Here is a 19846-nt window from a genome sequence, read left to right on the forward strand (position 1 = left end):
AAAAACTAAAAAAGATGAAATGAGTGTTAAACAAATTAACGAACCACAAAACAGAAGAATACACCAATTGGCCACAAATTTGAATGCACAAAACTTACCAAATCAGGAAAGGATGTTGAAAAAATGAAAAAAATGCGAACGGAAAAACCAAAGAAATGTAGCAAAAACAAACAAAAAAACAACTCTGCCAAATCCTCCAAACGCAAACAACCAAATCCAAACCACTTAACCGACAACACTCCAACAACCCCACCTCGAATCCACACACACCAAGCCATAAATAGTGTTTATTTTCCCGCACAAATTAAGGATGAATCATAGAGACGCACAATCAATGATGCGGCCGCAAACTAAGGACGCATGTATAAATACGTCACGAAATCACATAGAATTTCTGGATGATTTCATGCTGGAAGCAGAGACATGGCTTCAAACCAGGGAAACAATGGTCAAAATTGCGGCGGTAAGGCCTTCATGCATTTTGTGTCAATGATTCTTTTAAAACATAATATTGGTCAAGTTGTGAAGTGGCTAAATCTGCATATTTACCCAAATAGGTGAGGAGGATGACATGGAAGAGACTGCTGGCCCCAGTCAACCCGCCAAAGCTGCCAAAAAAAAAAGGCAGCCACATTTCACAAGCAAGGAGATGGAGGTTTTGATCCAGAAGTGCGTTGACATCCTGCCCCAGGCAGCCAGGAATATGAGCCAAAGCCAGAAGTGGAGAATGTGGGAGGAGGTCGCCGTTGGTGTCAATAGGGTGGGTGATTATGTCCGTCTAGCCCGGGATGTCAAACGGCGGTAAGTAAACACTTTCCCATCCTATAAACAAACCCCATTGTAAAAAAAAGGATAATGGTTCCAAATTCATTCCACAGATGGGCAGACTTCAAATATCGTCTCAAACAAAAACTTGCCGACAGGGCTAGGCATGCAAGGGGGACAGGTGGGGGTCCCACCCCTGTGTCATTGGAGTTGACAGACTTAGAAGAGATGGCACAGGGGTGTGTGCAGGCTGTGGAGGTGTTTGGCGTGTCCAACATGGATACGGACATGCCAGACTTTGCGGCTCCTCATGTTGGCCAAGGTAAGTCTTGTGATGTCACCAACTCAGAAATGCTATTGTGCCAATATGTAGATTCTAATGTGAGTCTTTTCTCCAATTTCCTAACAGAGACAGAGGCGGATGAGTCTGCTCCAGAGGGGAGCCTTGGCCGCAGAATTTCTGCTGGCTCTGCAGGGGAGGAACCAGTACATCCGGCTGAGGACCCTGCAGAAGCCAGTCCAGGGCGTGCCCCCTCGCAGGCAGTGGGCCTCCTCACAGAACTCAATTTTAAATCGGATTGCCATACGGAGATTCTGCAGAGGATGGACGCCAGTCTGATACGGGTGGCTGAGGCCCTGGAGCAAAATGCTGCGGCCAACGTGACCATTGGTCAGGCCCTGGCGGAAAATACCAGGGCCAACATCCGCATCGCCGATGCCCTGGAGCAGCTCGTTCGCCAGCACATGGTGGAGCCGACCTCCCTTCCTGCCGGAACATCCGGATCCTCCACCTCTGGCACAACATCAGCCAATCCTCCAAATGTGCCTAGCCCTGTGCCTAGTCCAGAGGCCACAACATCTGCCTCTGGACAGGCCAGCCCGATGGCATCCCGGACCCGGTCTGGCGCCCACCCTCACCCAGCCAAACGGGCGAGAAAACGGTGACAGCAATGGCGACTTTTCCCACACTCCTTCTGTGCTTGGCTCATATTCCTTTCTGGTCAAAACTTCCCTCTCCTTTCTTGTGAAATGTTTTTAAATTTTGTATTTACGCTTATGTTAGTAGTTATGTTCTATTTTTTTTTGGATCAAATATCTTGGCCACAAAAAAAGGCAATACAATATTAGGCCAATTTGTTTGTGTGTAAACAATAAATTAAAAACAAAACACTGACATTGTATTGTGACATTATTGTACAAATGGGTTACATTTAATCCTGGCCTTAAACGCAAAAACTGACCCTCTTTAAAAAAAAAAAAGGCCTCTTTAAGGAACGTTTAAAAAATCACATAGCGATGCAAATTCCACAGTAAACCAAAAAAAAGGGGAGCTAATTAAAAGATGATGACATTATTGTTACAATAGGCCATAACCACCAAATTGTGGCCAAAATAAAACCCCAAAAATGTACGCTAATTGATTGTGTAATCATGACATTAGCAGCTCTGATTTCCACCTGCGTACGCTTTTGTGCTATCCCAATAAACTGCTTTCCAAACACATACCAAGCCGGATTTCAATCCAACACTAATTACTTTACTGACCAGCCGCGATTAATCGCTGCACCATCGTGGAGTCCCGGGACGGAGGAGAAGGCCATCGCCAATGTGGTCGAGTAATCCTGACCCTAAGCTGTGCGAGCATTTTGAAGGGAAAGCGGATGTTTCAGTGACCTATGAGACGGTCCGAACACATTTGACGTTCGCATCTGCTAATGTATGTACGCCCCAAAAACGCCTCGCCACGCCTGCGTTTTTTCATCTCCACCCCCGTCAACACCCAAAAACGCCCTGTTCTGTCAATCACATTTGACATGTCACTTCCTGTACGCTATTTTAGGAACGAGAGAAAAAAAGCTCGCAATCTGCCGTACGCACATGCGCAGTGTAACACCGACGCATGCGCGGTTAGTCAACATCGGAACGCAACGAGCGTACTGTTGTTAACGTGCGGCTCTGAATGAGGGCCTATATTCTCCAGAAATGATCTACATGTACAAATTGATAGTGATAATAGATATCAGTTAGTTTCAGATGAATTCCACAGATTCTTGAAGAGAAGTCATTAAATATTTAACTTCGGCGATCAGTGGAAGTAACTAGGGAATTTGGAGCCCAGGGCAAGATGAAAAATGGAGCCCCCCAATGTGCGCTCGCCTGTGCAAAGTCTTTAAGCTGATGTGAGCGACCACCATACTTTTTGTTTGCACTGAAAAATGGGGGCGTGTCAACATGACACACCACCGTTTCTTGTTACTCTGGGAACATTCCTTACCATTCCATATCCACTTTAATGCCCCCTGTTGCAGTGCCCCCTGTTGTAGTGCCCATTATGCAATGCCCCTAGTAGTAGTGCCCGTCATGCAATATCCCCAGTAGCAGTGCCCCTTATGCAATGCCCCCTGTTGTAGTGCATATAATGCAGTACCCCCAGTAGTACCCCTTATGCAGTGCCCAATATACAGTGCCCCTTACACAGACCCCGCCAGTTGTGCCCCCAGTAATGGAATATATGTAGTGCCCCTTATATCGGTGCTCACAGTAGTGCCTAATATATAGTGCACCTGATACAGTGCCCCTTATACAGTGCTTCCAGTAGTGCCCCTAATGCAGTGCCCAATATACAGTGCCCAGTAGTGCCCCTTATATAGTGCTCCAAGTAATGCCCCCAGCAATGCCCAATATATAGTGCCCCTGATATTGTGCCCCCAGTAGTGCAGCTTATATAGTACCCCACAGTAGTGCCCCTTATGTAGAGCTTCCAGTAGTGCCCCTTATATAGTGCTCCCAGTATTGGCCCAGTGGGTCACTGTCAATGAGCGACCTCTACATGTAAAGCGGCCTCTGATTGGCTGGCGGCCCGTGTGAATTTCAGATGACTGATGTCATTTCACGTAGTATAGGTATGTGTGGTTACACACAAACCTATACTTGTCTGGCTTGGAACGGGTATTCGTTTTTTTGTTTTGCAAACTGTCGTGGATGCTGCAGAGACCGGCGTGAGGATAGAGGTGATTATAACATCTTCTTTCCAGGTACTCACATTGGAATTTTACTGGAGAAGGGGACATAACAGCTGAGGTAAGTATGTGTCAGTGGGGTTCCACAAGTGCCAAAGGGCAGGCATGCTGGCACCTGTAGTTCCACTGTAAAATACAATAGTTTCTCTATTTTTATACCATTATTACCACTGTACCCACAGCCCAGGGAAAAGCCCCGGGCTTCAGACTAAGCCTGGGGTGCTAGGTAGAGGGGGACCCCTTTATTGTGGGGGTCCTCGTCTCCCCTGAGATCCCCGGCTTGGGATTATAATGCTTTGGCCGGGGAGACCAGGTGATAGGGTCCCCTGGCTGTGGCATTACACCCCGGTCGGTTTTTGGTCCAGTGCTGGTTTTAATTATAGGGGGACTCTTACGCCATTTTTCCCCCCTATTTTTAAAACCAGGACTGGCCAGCAGCCAGGTGCTGGTTCCTAAAATATGGGGGGACCCTACTCGTTTTTCCACCCATATTTTTAGGAACCAGGTCTGAGGTGCACGGGGCTGGTTATGCCTTTTGTGTGGGGACCCTATGTAAATTTTTTTTTTTTCAATTTTAACCATTTACATGCTGAAACTTACACAAATCACACTGATCTGTGTATGTTTCAGGGAAACTCGCAGCTCAGGAGGTAGTCTATTTAAAACTTCTATTGACTCCCCAATTTGGCTGCAAAAACGGCCGAATAGAACAAAATGAATATTGGTAAATTCCCATGTTATGCTGAAGTGCATGAAAAGTACTTCCGAGTTGAGTCGATGGTGTATTCATTTCTATTGAAAAAAACGGCCGATTTTGCGGGATTAAAAGGGCCGAATTCAAAATTAAAAAACACTTGATTTTAGCAATAGTAATTTCCCGTGTTGGTAAAAAAACTATATTTTCACCCGAGATTGCTATCTCAGAGCAACATGAATCTTAGTAAATTTACCCCTTATTGGCTGCTGCAGTGCTAAGACAAACCCACTACTGTTGGAGTGCCGCGGACCGCACGTGCACTGGACTGCGGCCGGCGGCGCTCCCTTGCACCGCCGGGGTCCGACACTCCCCAGGGCACATGCCCCGCTCAACACTCCCCCCCACACACACACACGGTATGCCACTGTCGGCGATATATCACCCAGCCACCAATGGATTAGCTGAAAGATTTGTTCAGACATTCAAATAGACTATCAAGGCAATGAGAAAATGACTAAACACAAAACTGACAATTTTTTAATTGTTTATTGAAAAGCTGAGCATGCTACTACATAGCACACACAAGGAATGACTTTCCTCAGCAGAACCTGAGATCTCGTTGAGGCTTACTGAACACAGATATATCCATAAAGAGGTCCCTCACAATTCAAAAATATGTGTAAAACACTGACAATAAATTTTCAGTGTTGCGCAGGAAGCGTCAGCATAAGATTATCGAGATGACAAATGATGGGAAAAGTCTTATGGCGTCATCAGTAGCTCAAATCCTTAATGTTTAAGGGAGGAAGGTCGCCAGTTCAAATGTTGAATCAATTCAAAAGAGATCAAATGTTGAATCAGTTCAAAGGATAACTGTAATGTTAGTTGAACAACCTCAGGCTGCTTCTACAGAGATGTCTATTCAAGAAGATTTACCTCCAGAGACTGCAGTTGTTACACCAGTTCTTCAACAAGAATGTGAATTTTCAACTGTATTCAAGAAAGCCCCAGAGTCTCAAAAAAAAAAAGTAGCTTACAACGTCCCTGTGCCCAAGGGTTTCACCATTGTTAGCTTGAAAAGCGACAGAGATCTCCTCAAACCCTCAATATATAGTCTTAATTATTAATTATTATTTGTCAGGCAACACAAGGTATACGCAGCACCGTACAAGAGCAAAGAATAAATATAATGCACGAAAGCGGGTGCAATGCACAACATTGCAGTAAAATCATAACCAGGGAGTGACAAGTGCATGGGAAATTTGTGAGTCGCAGAGGAAGACACAACAGCTTTCAGTGATTCTGTACCCATCATATGGGCGAGCAGAAAGTGTCAGAGTCACTGAATGGGGGGAGACAAGAAACAAGGAGCAAAGGTGGTAAAGATAGTGCAAGGGAAGAGGGACCTGCCAAGAGCTTACAGTCTACAAGGATGCGGTAAACAGTTGGAGGGTGAACTGGGAAGAAGGGGTGATGCTATCAAACGTGAGGAGGGAGGGAGAGGAGGAGGAATCCTGGAACAGATAAAGGAGGACAAAGTATTCATATAGTGCAGATAATTGTGTCTAATTTAATTACATGTTCATTACATTATATTTCTTGCCTAAGAAGGAGGTGTGTTATATATGCAGAATATTTTAAAGCTCAGATGAGGTGTCCTCCAAAAGCCCTTTGCTTATTGTATGTGAAACTAAAATAATGTTAAAAAGTTGTGAAAACACCCTTTCTCACATTGTTTTAGTAGAAAACAAAATGATTAATAAATATGCCCCCCAGTCTCTAAAGCTTTGTCCACAGTCCAGTGCAGTATTACAGACATTTCAAATTCCCCTGGCTGGGGCTTTGTTGTGGCACAATTAGATAGTCTCTTATTAAAATATAAATGGTGGTTCATACACTGTGAGATTATAGTAGTATTAAAGAAATCATAACATAACATTGCAAATATACAAAACTTGGGGTTCCCTATAAAAGTAATGTCCCACAAGTCACAAAGATAATCCGAAATAACCATGTAAAACACAGTTGATTGCAACCATCTATTTGTTATGGGCTGCATCCCAACCATCTATTGTGACCATGGTAAACACCCACTACCTATAGAGACAACCCTATATATAAGCATACACTACTTTCGATCTCAAGATAAATACTTATACTCAAGTCTGTACTGATAAAAAGACATAAGACAGTAAAGCTGGGTACACACTGACAGATACATTGGCCAATCGATTGATCGATTGGCGTTCACTGACATATCGCACTGGCTGTGCTGCACAGCCGATGGACAGATATGTCTGCAGACATATCTATCCATCGGCAGGTTTGTAAGGGCGGTGTGACCGCCCATACACGCACAGCGGCAGCTGCGAGGAGTTGGGTGGGAATCCCTGTCCGCCCCCCTGTCCGCCCAGACACCCCCCGATACCCAATGAAACTGATCTCTGTTATGACTTGTATTATTTAGCAGATGTAATTAGCATGTATGTATTGTATATATGTATGTACAGTAAGTATGGAGTCCTTAGATTTCACAGGTATTTGTTTATACACTTTAGTTTTACAGCTTATATTCATAGCAAGATCTTCTGTATATCTTGCTATCATGTTCCCACAGTGCTCTATGGTCTTCAAGCAACAGAGGATCAGCATTACTAATAATACAATACTACGCCGTTGGCATTTGCAAAACCCCTTACATTCTTCCTAAACCAAATCAGATCCCTTACTTGTTCAAAATATGTCTCTCTTTCACCAAAGCTAAAACCATACTCTGGTAGAGTGGGCTTTAGTGACTATGGGCCTGATTCAGCTTGGATCGTAATTGCAAACATCAACGCAGCTGAGCGACTATTATCCTGTGCACATATGCAGCACAGCGCTTTCGTGCGTTCGCATAGCGATGGCACTCGCAAGCCAGTGAACACGCAGAATTGATTGACAACTAGCAAGCATTTGGGGGAGGTGACGGGGATATGGTCTTGACAACTAGGTGTGTCTTACCATTTGGACGCCATTTAATGGGCGTCCATAATTTAGCCAGTGCAATCACCTCCGCAGCACAAGAGCAGAATTAGAGACAGGTCAGACTGGCTGTAAGTGGTTGTTGGTGGTCGATGTTCCTGATGTGTACAATAGTCTGTGTGTTCGCTCGCAGAAGAGAAGGCAGCAGTGGGCGTCTCTATGCACGGATAAAGTTGTGGCTGCATTTGTATATATTATCAGCTGCTTTCCATCAGGATTCGCAGTGGAATTGCAATCCAGGCTGAATAAGGCCCTATGATAACAGTTCTGCTTCATTCATTGTCAGTAAATAATATGTGGGAGACTTGAACTATTTCATAGTAACTTACAGCCAGTTGAGTCTGCAAGGTGGTAGCTGGATAAGGATGCAAATTCAGGCACTTCTAACACATGTAATATAATGTGTACCTGAATTGTTTGTGGGTTACTCTTTTTCTTAGTTAAGATTTTTCTTGAATCAGTGAACAACAGCTGCCTGGAGCAGGCAACATTTTTAATTACAGCATGATATAGTTGAAATCACACAATTATCTGACAGGATGGAGAGCAGGGGAGCCCAACATAACACATCTATCTCTCACTTTTTAAAGCTCTACCTTTATATGGTGTACGATAACTGAAGTAGATGTCATAGCACAGTATTAGAGATGTGCAATTCCGTTTTACTCGGAATTACTTGTATATATTCGGTTCTCAAAAACAGCATTATATTGGCCATCCGGGCTCTCATGTGTTTTGGATAACCAATAAGATAAATCCGAACTTGCGCTAATTTGGCGATAAGAACCGAATAAAACAGAACCCGCACATCTCTACACAGTGCCAATGAAGTTTTGTCTCTTTTGTGATTTCCATTTGTATAACTAGTTTGGGTAGACCTCAGATCATGACTTCTTGGTAATGAATGATACTTGGAATTACACATTACAAATCCCATGATTACTATTATGACATGCCTGTGACTTGCCATTGTTAGATATTTATCAGTCTGATGTCCCCTGAGCAGTGAACCCAATATCCCTGGTGTATCCCTGCAGTGTGACATGCAGTCACTGTCAGTGGAGGAACTTAAGCGGTTGTTGTACGACACATTCTGTGAGCACCTGTCCATGAGAGACATTGAGAACATCATCTTGACGGAGGAGGCTGGAAACCTGGGTACAAGAGGGGATTGTCCCGTCGATATGGAGAGTAAGTGCTATTTATATGTCATTAACAACAGTCAACTGTGCCCTTAATTATGTTCCAGAATAAAGCCTTCAAAATAAAAGTAAACCTGCCTGAGATATTTAGAAAGATTGAAACACTCATTAGCTCTGAAAGGTGAAATACATTTTAAAAGCTGGTCCTTGCCGGCTATCCATAACCCGACTTTGTAAACAATGGGGCCTATCCATTACCCGACTTTATGAACAATCCGACCAAAACCAGGAGGTTTTGGTCGCATTGTTCACAAAGTCGGGTAATGGATAACCGGCAAGGACCAGCGATGCGTGTGCACGCTGTATCTTTGTCCATCCACCCCGACTTTCTACTGAACATACCCGTCAACCTGACGACACTCCTCAGGTTCGGCATGTTCAGGGATAGGAGGTCGGGCTCGTTCACTGAATGACATTCAGCGAATGCCGTTCAGTGCGGTGTCCGCACCTCAGCGACATGAAGGTCTGAACGCTGGACGTTCAGACTTTCATGTCACGTAGTGGATACCCCCCTTAACCCCACATCTGGTAGTACCACATCTAGTGTAAATAACCTGTCACTTTGGATAATGAAACAATCCTTTAGCTAGTGTATCCAGCAGTGGGCCGGGAGCATATCCTTCTTAAATAGTAATTAATATAAATGCTTATTGTATTGTACTTTACCTGAGAAATTATATAAATGGACACCTAATGAAAATGTGTCCTTTAAATGCACAATTAGTCATCTTCCTTTGTACTTGGTGCTTATACAATAATTAAGTAGTTGTTAATTCTGATGGAACTTACTTCCCTTTGTTTCAGGTTCCCCAAATCAACAAATCCGCCAGACCTGTGTACGTAAGAGCCTGATCTGCGCCTTCGCCATCGCCTTCATCATCAGTGTGATGCTAATAGCAGCAAATCAGGTCTTGCGCAGTGGCATGAAGTGACCAAGTGGGGATACCAAGCCATGAACTTTGATGTACTTTCAGGAGATTCTCCTGCCTCTTCCACACCCATAAAAGGACTGCAACATACAGAGAGGGAACCCCCAGAACTTGAAAACTATGGGATACCCCCTCCAGTGTCTGAATGTGCATGGGAGGATTTGCATGGAAAATGCATGGGCATTTAAATTGTCAGGTGACCATCTGTGCTTTCAAAATCTGTGACACGAAGGGACTCTCTCTATATATATAATAGGTGTATATATGTATACGGATATATAAGTCTATATTTATGAGCAATAACACTTTTGGTCGATAAAAGGTTAACTCTGGTTGCTGGGCACAGGGTCAATAGGGTTAATGAGCTCCTGCTAATGTGTAAGCCTTTCTACACTGCAAAATGAGAGGCAGCATGAAGGTTAATTTGTCTTCCCTTCCCCAGTCCTCTGCCTTACTCCCTAATATGCTGAATGGTTTGATGTTAAATGTAGCTCTCCTTATTTTCCTTCCACACATCTCTATATTGAAATACCTGCTTGGAGTATAAATAATTGGTCCATACCCTGCCTGGACATGATCCCTTGTGACACAGGAAGGGGTGGGGGTGAGGGGATTGGTGTGAAGCTCTAATCCCCTTTGCTGCAGTTGCACTGGATACTGATACGCTGCAAGTTGCTTCAAGAACAAAAGAGTTGATTTTGTTGTTATTTTCTAAACCAGGAATGCTCATCATAATGATAAATTATCTGTATGCAGAATATTCACTAGTTCTCTACTTTACTACTGACGTCCATCTTCTCGTTCCTTAATAACTCACTCACTGCATCTGTCTTACAATATTCCTTCCATATCTTAGATAAATTCAGCATCTTCTCTCCTTTATCTAATTTTCCCCTATTACGTGTTCTAATTCTCTGTATCCTTCTACATCAATGTTGGTAATTTACTGCTGCATCTACGACTTTTCCTATCTCCATACAGTCTTTCATAATTATTTTTTTCTCTCTGCCAATGTCTTCCTTTTGTCTTCTGTATGCTCCCTGGAAGGGGTTTGTTACCTTACTTCACAGGTTCTCAAACTCGGTCCTCAGGACCCCAAACGGTGCATGTTTTCCATGTCTCCACACTGAATCAAGTGAAATAATTAGCTCCACCTGTGGACCTTTTAAAATGTGTAATTGAGTAATGAATACACCTGTGCACCTGCTGGGTGACCTGCAAAACGTGACCTGTGTGGGGTCCTGAGGACCGAGTTTGAGAACCACTGCCTTACTTGATCGGGGATCCAAATTACATCTTATGAATCAGCTTCACAACATGTAGATTTCTTGGATGTTGTAATTCCCATTGTCTACCCATTATGTATGGTATTGCTAATAACATAGAATGATTAGAAAATTAGGTACAAAATATAATTTTAAAACATGATTAATAATCAATGTATTAGTTGCTAGCACTCAAATAGTGTGCAAAGAAGGGACCATAAGGACCCACCATAAATGGTCTGGTTGCCCATGCTTGGATCCTGACTCACAGGGTAAGGTTTTCTGGCCTTCATTTTACTCCTTGTAGCTTGTCTCACCTTATTTCATGCCCACCTCCATTCTTCACTTGTGACTTCCCATCTGGACTATGGGCATGACTCAGAGATGGACACGATGCCAAATTATTTTATGCAGTTGAGGAATTGTTGCTCGCAGTGAGGATTTATTGACAGGTAGGGACCCTTTGTGGGCGGCAGCGAGGGTGAGTCAAATGCAGGTGTGTCGCGACCGATTTTGTAGCGTGTCTCAGTCTGCGAATGCGATCTCATATGTAGTACAGATGGCTACGGCATCTAAGTTCCCGCACATATTCTGCGCCACCATGGGGTTACTCAGAAGGCCGATTATCAACTGATCTGCGACTGATGCTGCGTCTTTATACCCAGTTGCATGGATTTCTGAAGCCAGCTGGTGGGCGTCTCAATTCAAATCCCGGTGGCTGCGACATATGAATATTTTTGCACAGCCACTGGGTACAAATTTGCAGCCGCTGTGGCGGCAGTAGACTATGGGGTCTATTTACTAAGCAGTGTTAGGAGACAACGGTCATTTTTCAAACACAGCCTGTGAGATGGCGTTTGGGAGCTGATTGGCTGGCACCTTATCACTTTCTTATCACTTTTCACTCTGTCTCCTAACACTGCTTAGTAAATAGACCCCTATATCTCTGAGTCAGGTCCTATGTTCTCTTTCCTCTGTATTCCCTAAGCTTTCTACAAATATTAATCATCACTCTGCATTGCCACTTTCTCCTCTTACATTGTACTCCCTAACCCTCTCCTAGCAGTCGTCATTCCCATGTCTATCCCATGTTCTGCATGTATTGTGCTGTTTGTAACCTCTTCCCTCTTCTTCCAACTCATGTCGCATGTTCCCTACCAATATTACCTTATTTTCTTCCAGTTTCCCTTCTGTTCATTGTTTTCTCATCAGACTTTGTGTACCCCGTAGTCCTCTTGTTCTCTATCTGCAGACTTTATTCTGCCCTCTAAGCAGCTTCTGTCACCATTGTTATCTGACAGTTCTCCCTCTATCACACTGCAGACACCAGTCTTCCTCCTGTAATACCTGAATAGTGCGAGAGCAGAGAGTAAAAGGTTCCTGAGATTACATTTAGGCACATTTCAGTATCACATTGCACTGCAGGAGGTGACCGTTTGACAAGCAGTCGAGTCTATGAAAGAATTGCAATTTGTTGTTCTTTTTACATCAGGCACTTTGGTGGTTATGTCTCACTTCAGGGGTTATACAGCCTATATTTCAGTGCACATTATGTGACATTATAGATAGCCCCTCCAGCAGCTATGAGCCATTCTGATTCCCTGCACATAAGACTAATCTGCTCCCTTCACGCTCACTTCTTGGCGGAAGTTATTGTTTCATCACAATGAGAGACGGGATAATGAGATCTCAGAGTGACAGCCTGCAATAATCAGCTAATGCTGCATTCATCCCACAGCCCTCACTCACCTCTGCTCTCACCACCTGTCTCTTTCATTCCCACAACTCCTATCCTCTCCATTCTCACTCCCCCTTTTGTCCTTCCCGTTCCTTTCTTTCTTAAATATTTTGATGGCAAAGTCACAGGATGATGTAAATCTCATTTTCGTGTCTGCCGATATCATGAAGAGAACAGATAATAAAGTTACACCTCTTCTCCCTGACTCACACACGTTCTACTCTCTCACATTTCTTTACTGATACATTTATTTGTTAGGTTCCCACTCTGGACAATTGTATTCTGCTCTGCTGGCTTTCCTCACTCCACTTACCTTTTACTTCTTGTTCAGGCACAGATACATTATTATACAACAGCTGCTAAGGCCATACATGATGATTTCTAATATAACAAAATAATGTACTACATGATACCAGAGGGTGCAGCAACAAAATACATGTCACCAATTTGTTTGGTACATTAGAGCAGTGGTTCTCAAATTCGGTCGTCAGGACCCCACACAGCTCACATTCAGGGGTGCCGAGAGGGGGGGGGAGCAGGTACTATTTACCCGGGCCTGTTGAAGGGGCCCGGCGGGGGCCCAGGTCCTGCAGCCCGTCCCCCACCCTGCATGCGTCGTCAAGTTCGGGCAGTAGGGAGAGAGAACTGACTGCTTCTGCAGCAGCCTCTCTCCCCAGCCCAGCACACACACTGCTATCACGCTGTGTGCAGGGCTAGGGAGAGAGGCTGCTGCAGCAGCAGTCAGACCTCTCTCCCAGCGTTACATGCCTCTCAGGGGAGCGAAAGCGCCCCCACCCCCTGACCCATGCGCCCCCTATGCAGTGCGCACGGCTGCAAACAATCATTTTTATTTATTTTTCGGAAGGAGGGGGTCTGGCCACACCTCCCCGATTAGCCACGCCCCCTCCTGTACCTGGGCCCGGCAGAGCTGTCGGCAGCCCTGCTCACATTTTCCAGGTCACTAAGCAGGTGCACAGGTGTAGTCATTACTCACTGACACATTTCATATGATCCACAGGTGGAGCTAATTATTTCACTGAGATTCTGTGAGGAGACCTGGAAAACATGCACTGTTTGGGGTCCTGAGCACAGAGTTTGAGAACCAGTGCATTAGACGACACTCAAACAGATGTAGCAGTAATTTGCATAAGGTTGGAGACCATATATGCTCAGGTTTGTCGTATCCCCTAGTGACATCATTCTTTTGAGTAACACATTTATTATACAATGTACATAAAATTAAACCTATATTTACCATTTCTTGTCATGGCTAATAACAACATTGTCCACTCCATGTGACTAATGTTTGCATACAGACCTCATTTCTACCTTTAATAATCATTGTTTGGCTAATGACAGAAGTGACAGACAGCATTTGATGGCGTGTGCATTCAGAAGTCCTTCAATATTACATGAGATAACTATGTCTATTGATCTAGAATCCCAAGCCACTTGTTTCATCAACTAACTTTTGTCTTTAAATTAGCAATTCCAACTCTACCCCATGCAAGCAGAACAATTGTCTTATTTCTCTCTTAGCATAATTAACAATAATAGTGTCAGCTATTGTAATCCATTGCCACCCCAGGAACATGTCATTATGAGTTAAGAAGGACAAATACATAATCTATACAGAATTTATATTATTAAAAAAAACTATGTAAGTTTATATTTAAATAAATGAAAACGACAAAATATTTAAGGGCAAAGATCATCCAGTACAAGATTGGTTAATGATAAAAGTACATCTTAGACTATTTTAGGGTCTACATACCAAAGGACGAGCGCAATTGCAAAGGACTATCTCGTTGAAATGTTTTTTCATACTTCCCACCCGCCCTGATCTGTGGGTTCTGTCCTGCTGCCAGAATTGGGACTTAAATGTCCCAATCTGTCCGGCCTTTAGCAGGTATGACCCATTCACCGATGCTCTGTATCACAGCTGTGCAGGGGTGTGGGATGCTCCTGGTGAGTATGGCAGTATAATGGTGATTGTGAGGGACATGAAGAGGAGATGGAACAGCCTAGCGCTCTCAGCACTAGTCACACCACTTGGCCTGAACCAGACTCCTAATATGTTTGGAGGTATGTGTTTGTATATGTCATACAGAGGTATGTTTATGTGGAATTTGTTAGTGCAGTGGTAACTTACATTTTGTACTGCACCAGTACAAAACAAGTTACACTACAGTTAACAAAGGGATACCCCATCTGTGGTAACTGACCCCCGTCACGATAGCCCCTGTCAGCTGCATAATGCTTTGTGTTAATCTTCCTGATAGCTTAGAAAAAAGAACCAGTATGCATGCGCCTGAGCTCACCTAACAAACATGCACTGTGCTCAGGTGAGTACATTTCATACAACTGTGAGTCTGCTGGGGGCATAGGGAATGCTCCAGAAGCAGGCTCACATTATACCCCATTGTACAGAGAGACAGGTACTGGGACTCATTGAACATATGGAATCCCTGTCCATCCCTTTCCCTTCTCCAGCATTGAGGATTCTTATATAATATTCTGTCTGCGATCTAATAGGCTGCACCTTTCTTCCCATTAATGCCATCAAGTCTAATTCATAAATGCCTCTTTGTCAACCCCACTACCCGTAGCCACATGATGAAGCAGGTGCAGATGGATTGTACACGTTTCTGTAAGGTGGAATCTATACTGCAGGTATCTTATTACTAAATACTCTAGGCACTGACACATGGCTGCTTAAGAAAAACTATTTTTAGGATTGGTCCTTGAATGTCAAACAGCGGCAAATCAATGTTTTGCTGGTATATTTCCATTATTGTAGCTGAATTATTTATTTCTGTTCAGGTATAATTTCTTCTCCCTTTGCTTACAGCTGTGGATGCATTTTATCCTCCTACAGAAAATGTATTATCTATGCAAAATGGACGCTTATACTTCATGTTGTTTGTATATTGTGGATATCTGTGAAACTGCCCTCTCCATTATATCCTTAATGGAAAACTACAGCTACAGAACAAATTGAAATTGTCTGATGACCATCATGTTAATAAGCAGAAAAATATATGTTCACGTGCATAGGCTATTTCCTGCACACATATAGGTGTACCCATCAGCTGCACTCAATGGAGGCAGGCTATCTACTCACTAAGAGCTAGTGCTATAGGGATGGGCAGCCTCACATACACAATGTATCTGCATCAGACCTAGAATTATGTTTCAGCCATTGCTGATATTAGATTATATCAAGACAAGTAGTAGCGACAATACTGAGAATATATGGGGATGGATGGTGCACTCTGGAATATGACAAGGTCACATACAAAATAGAGGAAACCGCATTCTAATGGAGGTACTTGAATGCCTTCATTGGAATACAGTTTCCTCTCCTTTTCTTTACTTGAAGGGTTGTATGTGGAAAGGACACTTAGGGCCGTATTCAATTAGGAGCGTAAAGTCCGTTATCGGCGATAACTTATCGCCAATGACGTAATTTTCGCCATTTCCACTTATCCCCATATTCAAGGTGCAAAAAGTCTTTGTAAAAAAATGGGGATAAGTTTTCACCACTGCTTAGGTGGTGAAAAAACTGCGGAATTGAGGTTTTGGGGTGTAGAATTAAAAAAAGTACCCTGCAGCCTTTGGAATGTCCCCTTAAAGTATTCTGTGTCAGAAAATTGTAAATAATGAGCATAGGACACCCCTAAAAAAGTGGTTTCATTTTGGGGGCAGAAAAAAAAAGTTGGGGACAAAGTTAAAAACTAGCAAAATTGACTCAGGGGGTCCCCAAGTATGCGGCAGGTATTTTCTAGAATGCGGGTGGTTGCGGCAGGTGGATTTTTAAAGAATTTTAAAAAATCACTTTAGGGACTTAAAAATATGCTTGCACCCATTTTCATGTACCCCAAATTTGATGGAACTAGTTATTTTTAAAAAAAAAATAAAGCAAAAATGCTATTCTTCACCACTTCTTCAAAGCCGCATTTATGCACCTGCCACGGCTGTTTAAAAGCCCCAATTACCTTCAGCAGGCCAAATCGGGAGTACCCACAGTGATCCCCCATGTCAGGACATCTTTTGGGGGCTGATTTCGTCCAAAGTGACAGGACTTTATGATACCTTTCTGCCGGGTCCCGTTTTCGATGATTCTTAATTGAATACGGGGATAAGCGGGCACACGCCCGATACTTTATTCCAGGAAAAACGTTGATGATGACGAAAAGTCCAGCCTTGGACTTTTCGCCTCTAATTGAATATGGCCCTTAATGCAAAAATGAAAAAATAAACCTAAATGTCCTCCATTTATCCCAAAGTGCCCCCACATTCTCCTCACTCCAATATTTCACCACATGCCCATCAGATCGCACACTTTCCCTCAGGTCCAACTTGCCATGAAATGCTTCACATGCACGTGGACATTTTCCCATGTCACTGACACTCCCATACCCCCCATGCCACTCTCTGGATAATCTGCTAATCTGTTGGTGGGGCACAGAGGAAGGAGCCAGAACGCAAGGGGCATAATCCCCTCTGGTTGGTTGTGCTGCGTATTCTCCATGCTTGGTTTAAAAACACCACACAGTGCTACTGCTTCCATTCAGTCTCCTTCTCACTTTCATAAGAAAGAAGAGATTAAGTTAGATCGGGAGCAGCTGACAGCGGGCCTCAGTTTAAAGTAAGTGCTTCATTAATATTTGCCCATGAACCACTTCTGTGAAAACACTACTTCCTAGAGAATTCTCATGTTAGTTCAATACGGAAATGGCGGCCTCCATTCTGTGTGGGAGACTGGTACACTTTAAATGTTAATTCCACCTTTCTAATAGATATTTTGAAAATATGCCAACCACCTGCTTACCCCATTATGGAGTTCTCCTAAGGGACCCCCTCCTCTGTGCTGTTGAGGTCCATATTTCTATTGAGTCTCAACAACAAAGAAGCCGATGTGCCATTAGGCAGCAAGCCCTTTTTTTGGATCCATCTGCTGATGTCATCATTGCACCAGATACTGTTGGCTCTGGTACCGGAAACCAGAACTGTTCTAGCAGAAGACAACATAGGAATCAGCTTGTGGCTTACTCACAAATTGGCTCTGCGTTGGGACCCGATAAAATCACAGACCCCAACAACACAGGAAAAGGGGGAGTCTTGGGGAGTAACATTTATAATTGAGGTAAGAGGAAGCAAGGGGGTCACTTTTCAAAACGTTTGTAAATTTGAAGTTAACCTTTAAGCACAGACATTTATTTAAAATAGACGAATGCAGAGCATTGAAACATTGGTCACATTAAAGGCTCCCTATGTGTCTTATATTTCTCTGTATACAAACATGCTGGGACATTTAAAAAAAAGTTGCAGATAAAAGTCAAATAAAATGTCACAAGTTTTGGCAGACAGTGAAGAATTCCTGTATTGCGTAGCAAAATAAATCAACTGTGCTGCAAAATCAAAAAGGGATTGCTTATGTGTAACTTGCTGCTTTAAATGTACAGCATAAAAAAAACAATGCATGCACAACTTAAAAAAGGAAATCCTATATATGTAATAATATGTCTGACAGAAGGAAGTTGTGTAAGAAAACATACACAATCCAGTCTACATGGTGACACAACAAAGTGACTGACATGCACTGGTCATACACATGACTGATTATGGGCCACTAGAATCTTATTCTTGAGCCCTATCTGCAGTATTGAGTTGTTTTTACTAGAGATTAAAAGAAAGCAAAAAGGTAAGTGTGTATGACCAAGTTCTTATTACAGGGCCCTACTGTTCTCTTTCACTTAATTTTTGCATAATTTTAATAATACATACACAATTTTTGTAATAAGAGCCTTGGTCATACACACACTTACCTTTTTGCTTTCATTTAATCTGTAGTAAAAAGAACTCAATACTGCAGATAAACTTTAATATTGAAGTAGAAAAAACAAAACAAGGGTTGTGAAAGCCAAAAATTTATTAGTATAGAGGGCCGGATTCAGAGGTGTACGCAGTGTCGATTTTGGGCGCAAGCAGCGCTCCATACTCCGAAGGGCATTCTGCGCAACCATACGGCAGCTCTAATGTTCGATGGTGCGACTTTTTACACAAAACGTCAAATTAACAATGCAGCTGGTGGGTGTCTCTGTACGAATCCCATTGGCTGCGGCATTTGCATAAAGACGCAGACACGGCTGCATTAGTGTCCACCTCCAGGGGCTGGCTGGCAACTTTCATCCTGGGGGGCAAGCATAAACATGTGGCCCCAGCCTTTCTACCAGTAACTTCTATAAAATTACAGATAGCATTACAATAACCTCTACACAATTCACAAAGTATTCTAGTGAGAGAACAGAGAGCATTATGAGTAGCCCATACATATTAAAAAGAACATTCTAGTGACTTATATAAAATTCAGACCATATTATTATTTGAGCTTTTGGTGACTTTTACAATTAACCATTCCTATGGTTGGGATGATGATACTCTCATCAGACATAAATGTGACAGAGAGAGGCAGTGGGTGATGCCAGAAATAGGGTGTCAGGGAGGAGCAGTGGGTGACGCCAGGTAGAGAGTGAAAGGCAGTGGGTGACAGGTAGAGGATAATGGGGAGGGGCAGCCTGTGGTATATAGGGGGGCACTGGGCTGGATGGAAAGAGGGCAAAGATGGTAGTAGGAAAGGGGAACACTAGGCTGAAGAAGGGGTACACTGGGCTGAATAATGGAGGGACACTGAAAGGCTAGAGGGGGTTATTTTTGAGGGGCAGTGGGCTGGTTGGGGATGGAAGTGGGTAGAAACTGGGATGGGGAGAGTCAGTGAGATGGTGGGGGACACTGGGCAAGATGAGATGGGGGCAGTGAGAAAGACATGGGGGGGGATCACTGTGACTGGACTGTTTGCATACTGTAGTTCCTGTGCCAAATAGAATTGCACACAGTACATGTGCTGGGGTTTTTGAACTGTAGAGAGAGAACAGAGCAATGATCTGCAACACAAAAGATGTCATGTGTGGAGTTACTTTTACACATCTTTTGTTTTGAAGCTCATTGGACTCTCTCTCTGCAATTCCCTGGCATGTGTACTATGTGCAATTCTAATATATTTGGCACAGCATGTGAATGCGATATAAAAATACTCCTAACCTTACCTATTTGGTGGTTTATATGCGATGTGGAACCTCTGAAGGAATTAATCCTCTCTGGGCAGACGGTGTCTTCACTATTCATGTTGGAAATCCCATTGTC

At 43.3% G+C, this 19846-nt stretch overlaps 1 protein-coding gene across 1 annotated transcript in view; it reads left to right on the forward strand.

The window, feature by feature from the left end:
* CABP7 (calcium binding protein 7) overlaps positions 1-18048 on the forward strand; it is a 165016-nt gene extending 146968 nt beyond the window's left edge. Inside the window, exons 4-5 of the mRNA XM_088443534.1 lie at positions 8544-8697; positions 9513-18048. Coding sequence (XP_088299660.1) covers positions 8544-8697; positions 9513-9640 — 282 coding nt within the window. The 3' untranslated portion in view covers positions 9641-18048. The remainder of the gene's footprint in view (positions 1-8543; positions 8698-9512) is intronic.
* Positions 18049-19846: the final 1798 nt, after the last annotated feature.

Source organism: Taudactylus pleione, unplaced genomic scaffold (assembly GCF_031769625.1).
Source record: "Taudactylus pleione unplaced genomic scaffold, aTauple2 ptg000330l, whole genome shotgun sequence".
NCBI classification, from domain to species: domain Eukaryota; kingdom Metazoa; phylum Chordata; class Amphibia; order Anura; family Myobatrachidae; genus Taudactylus; species Taudactylus pleione.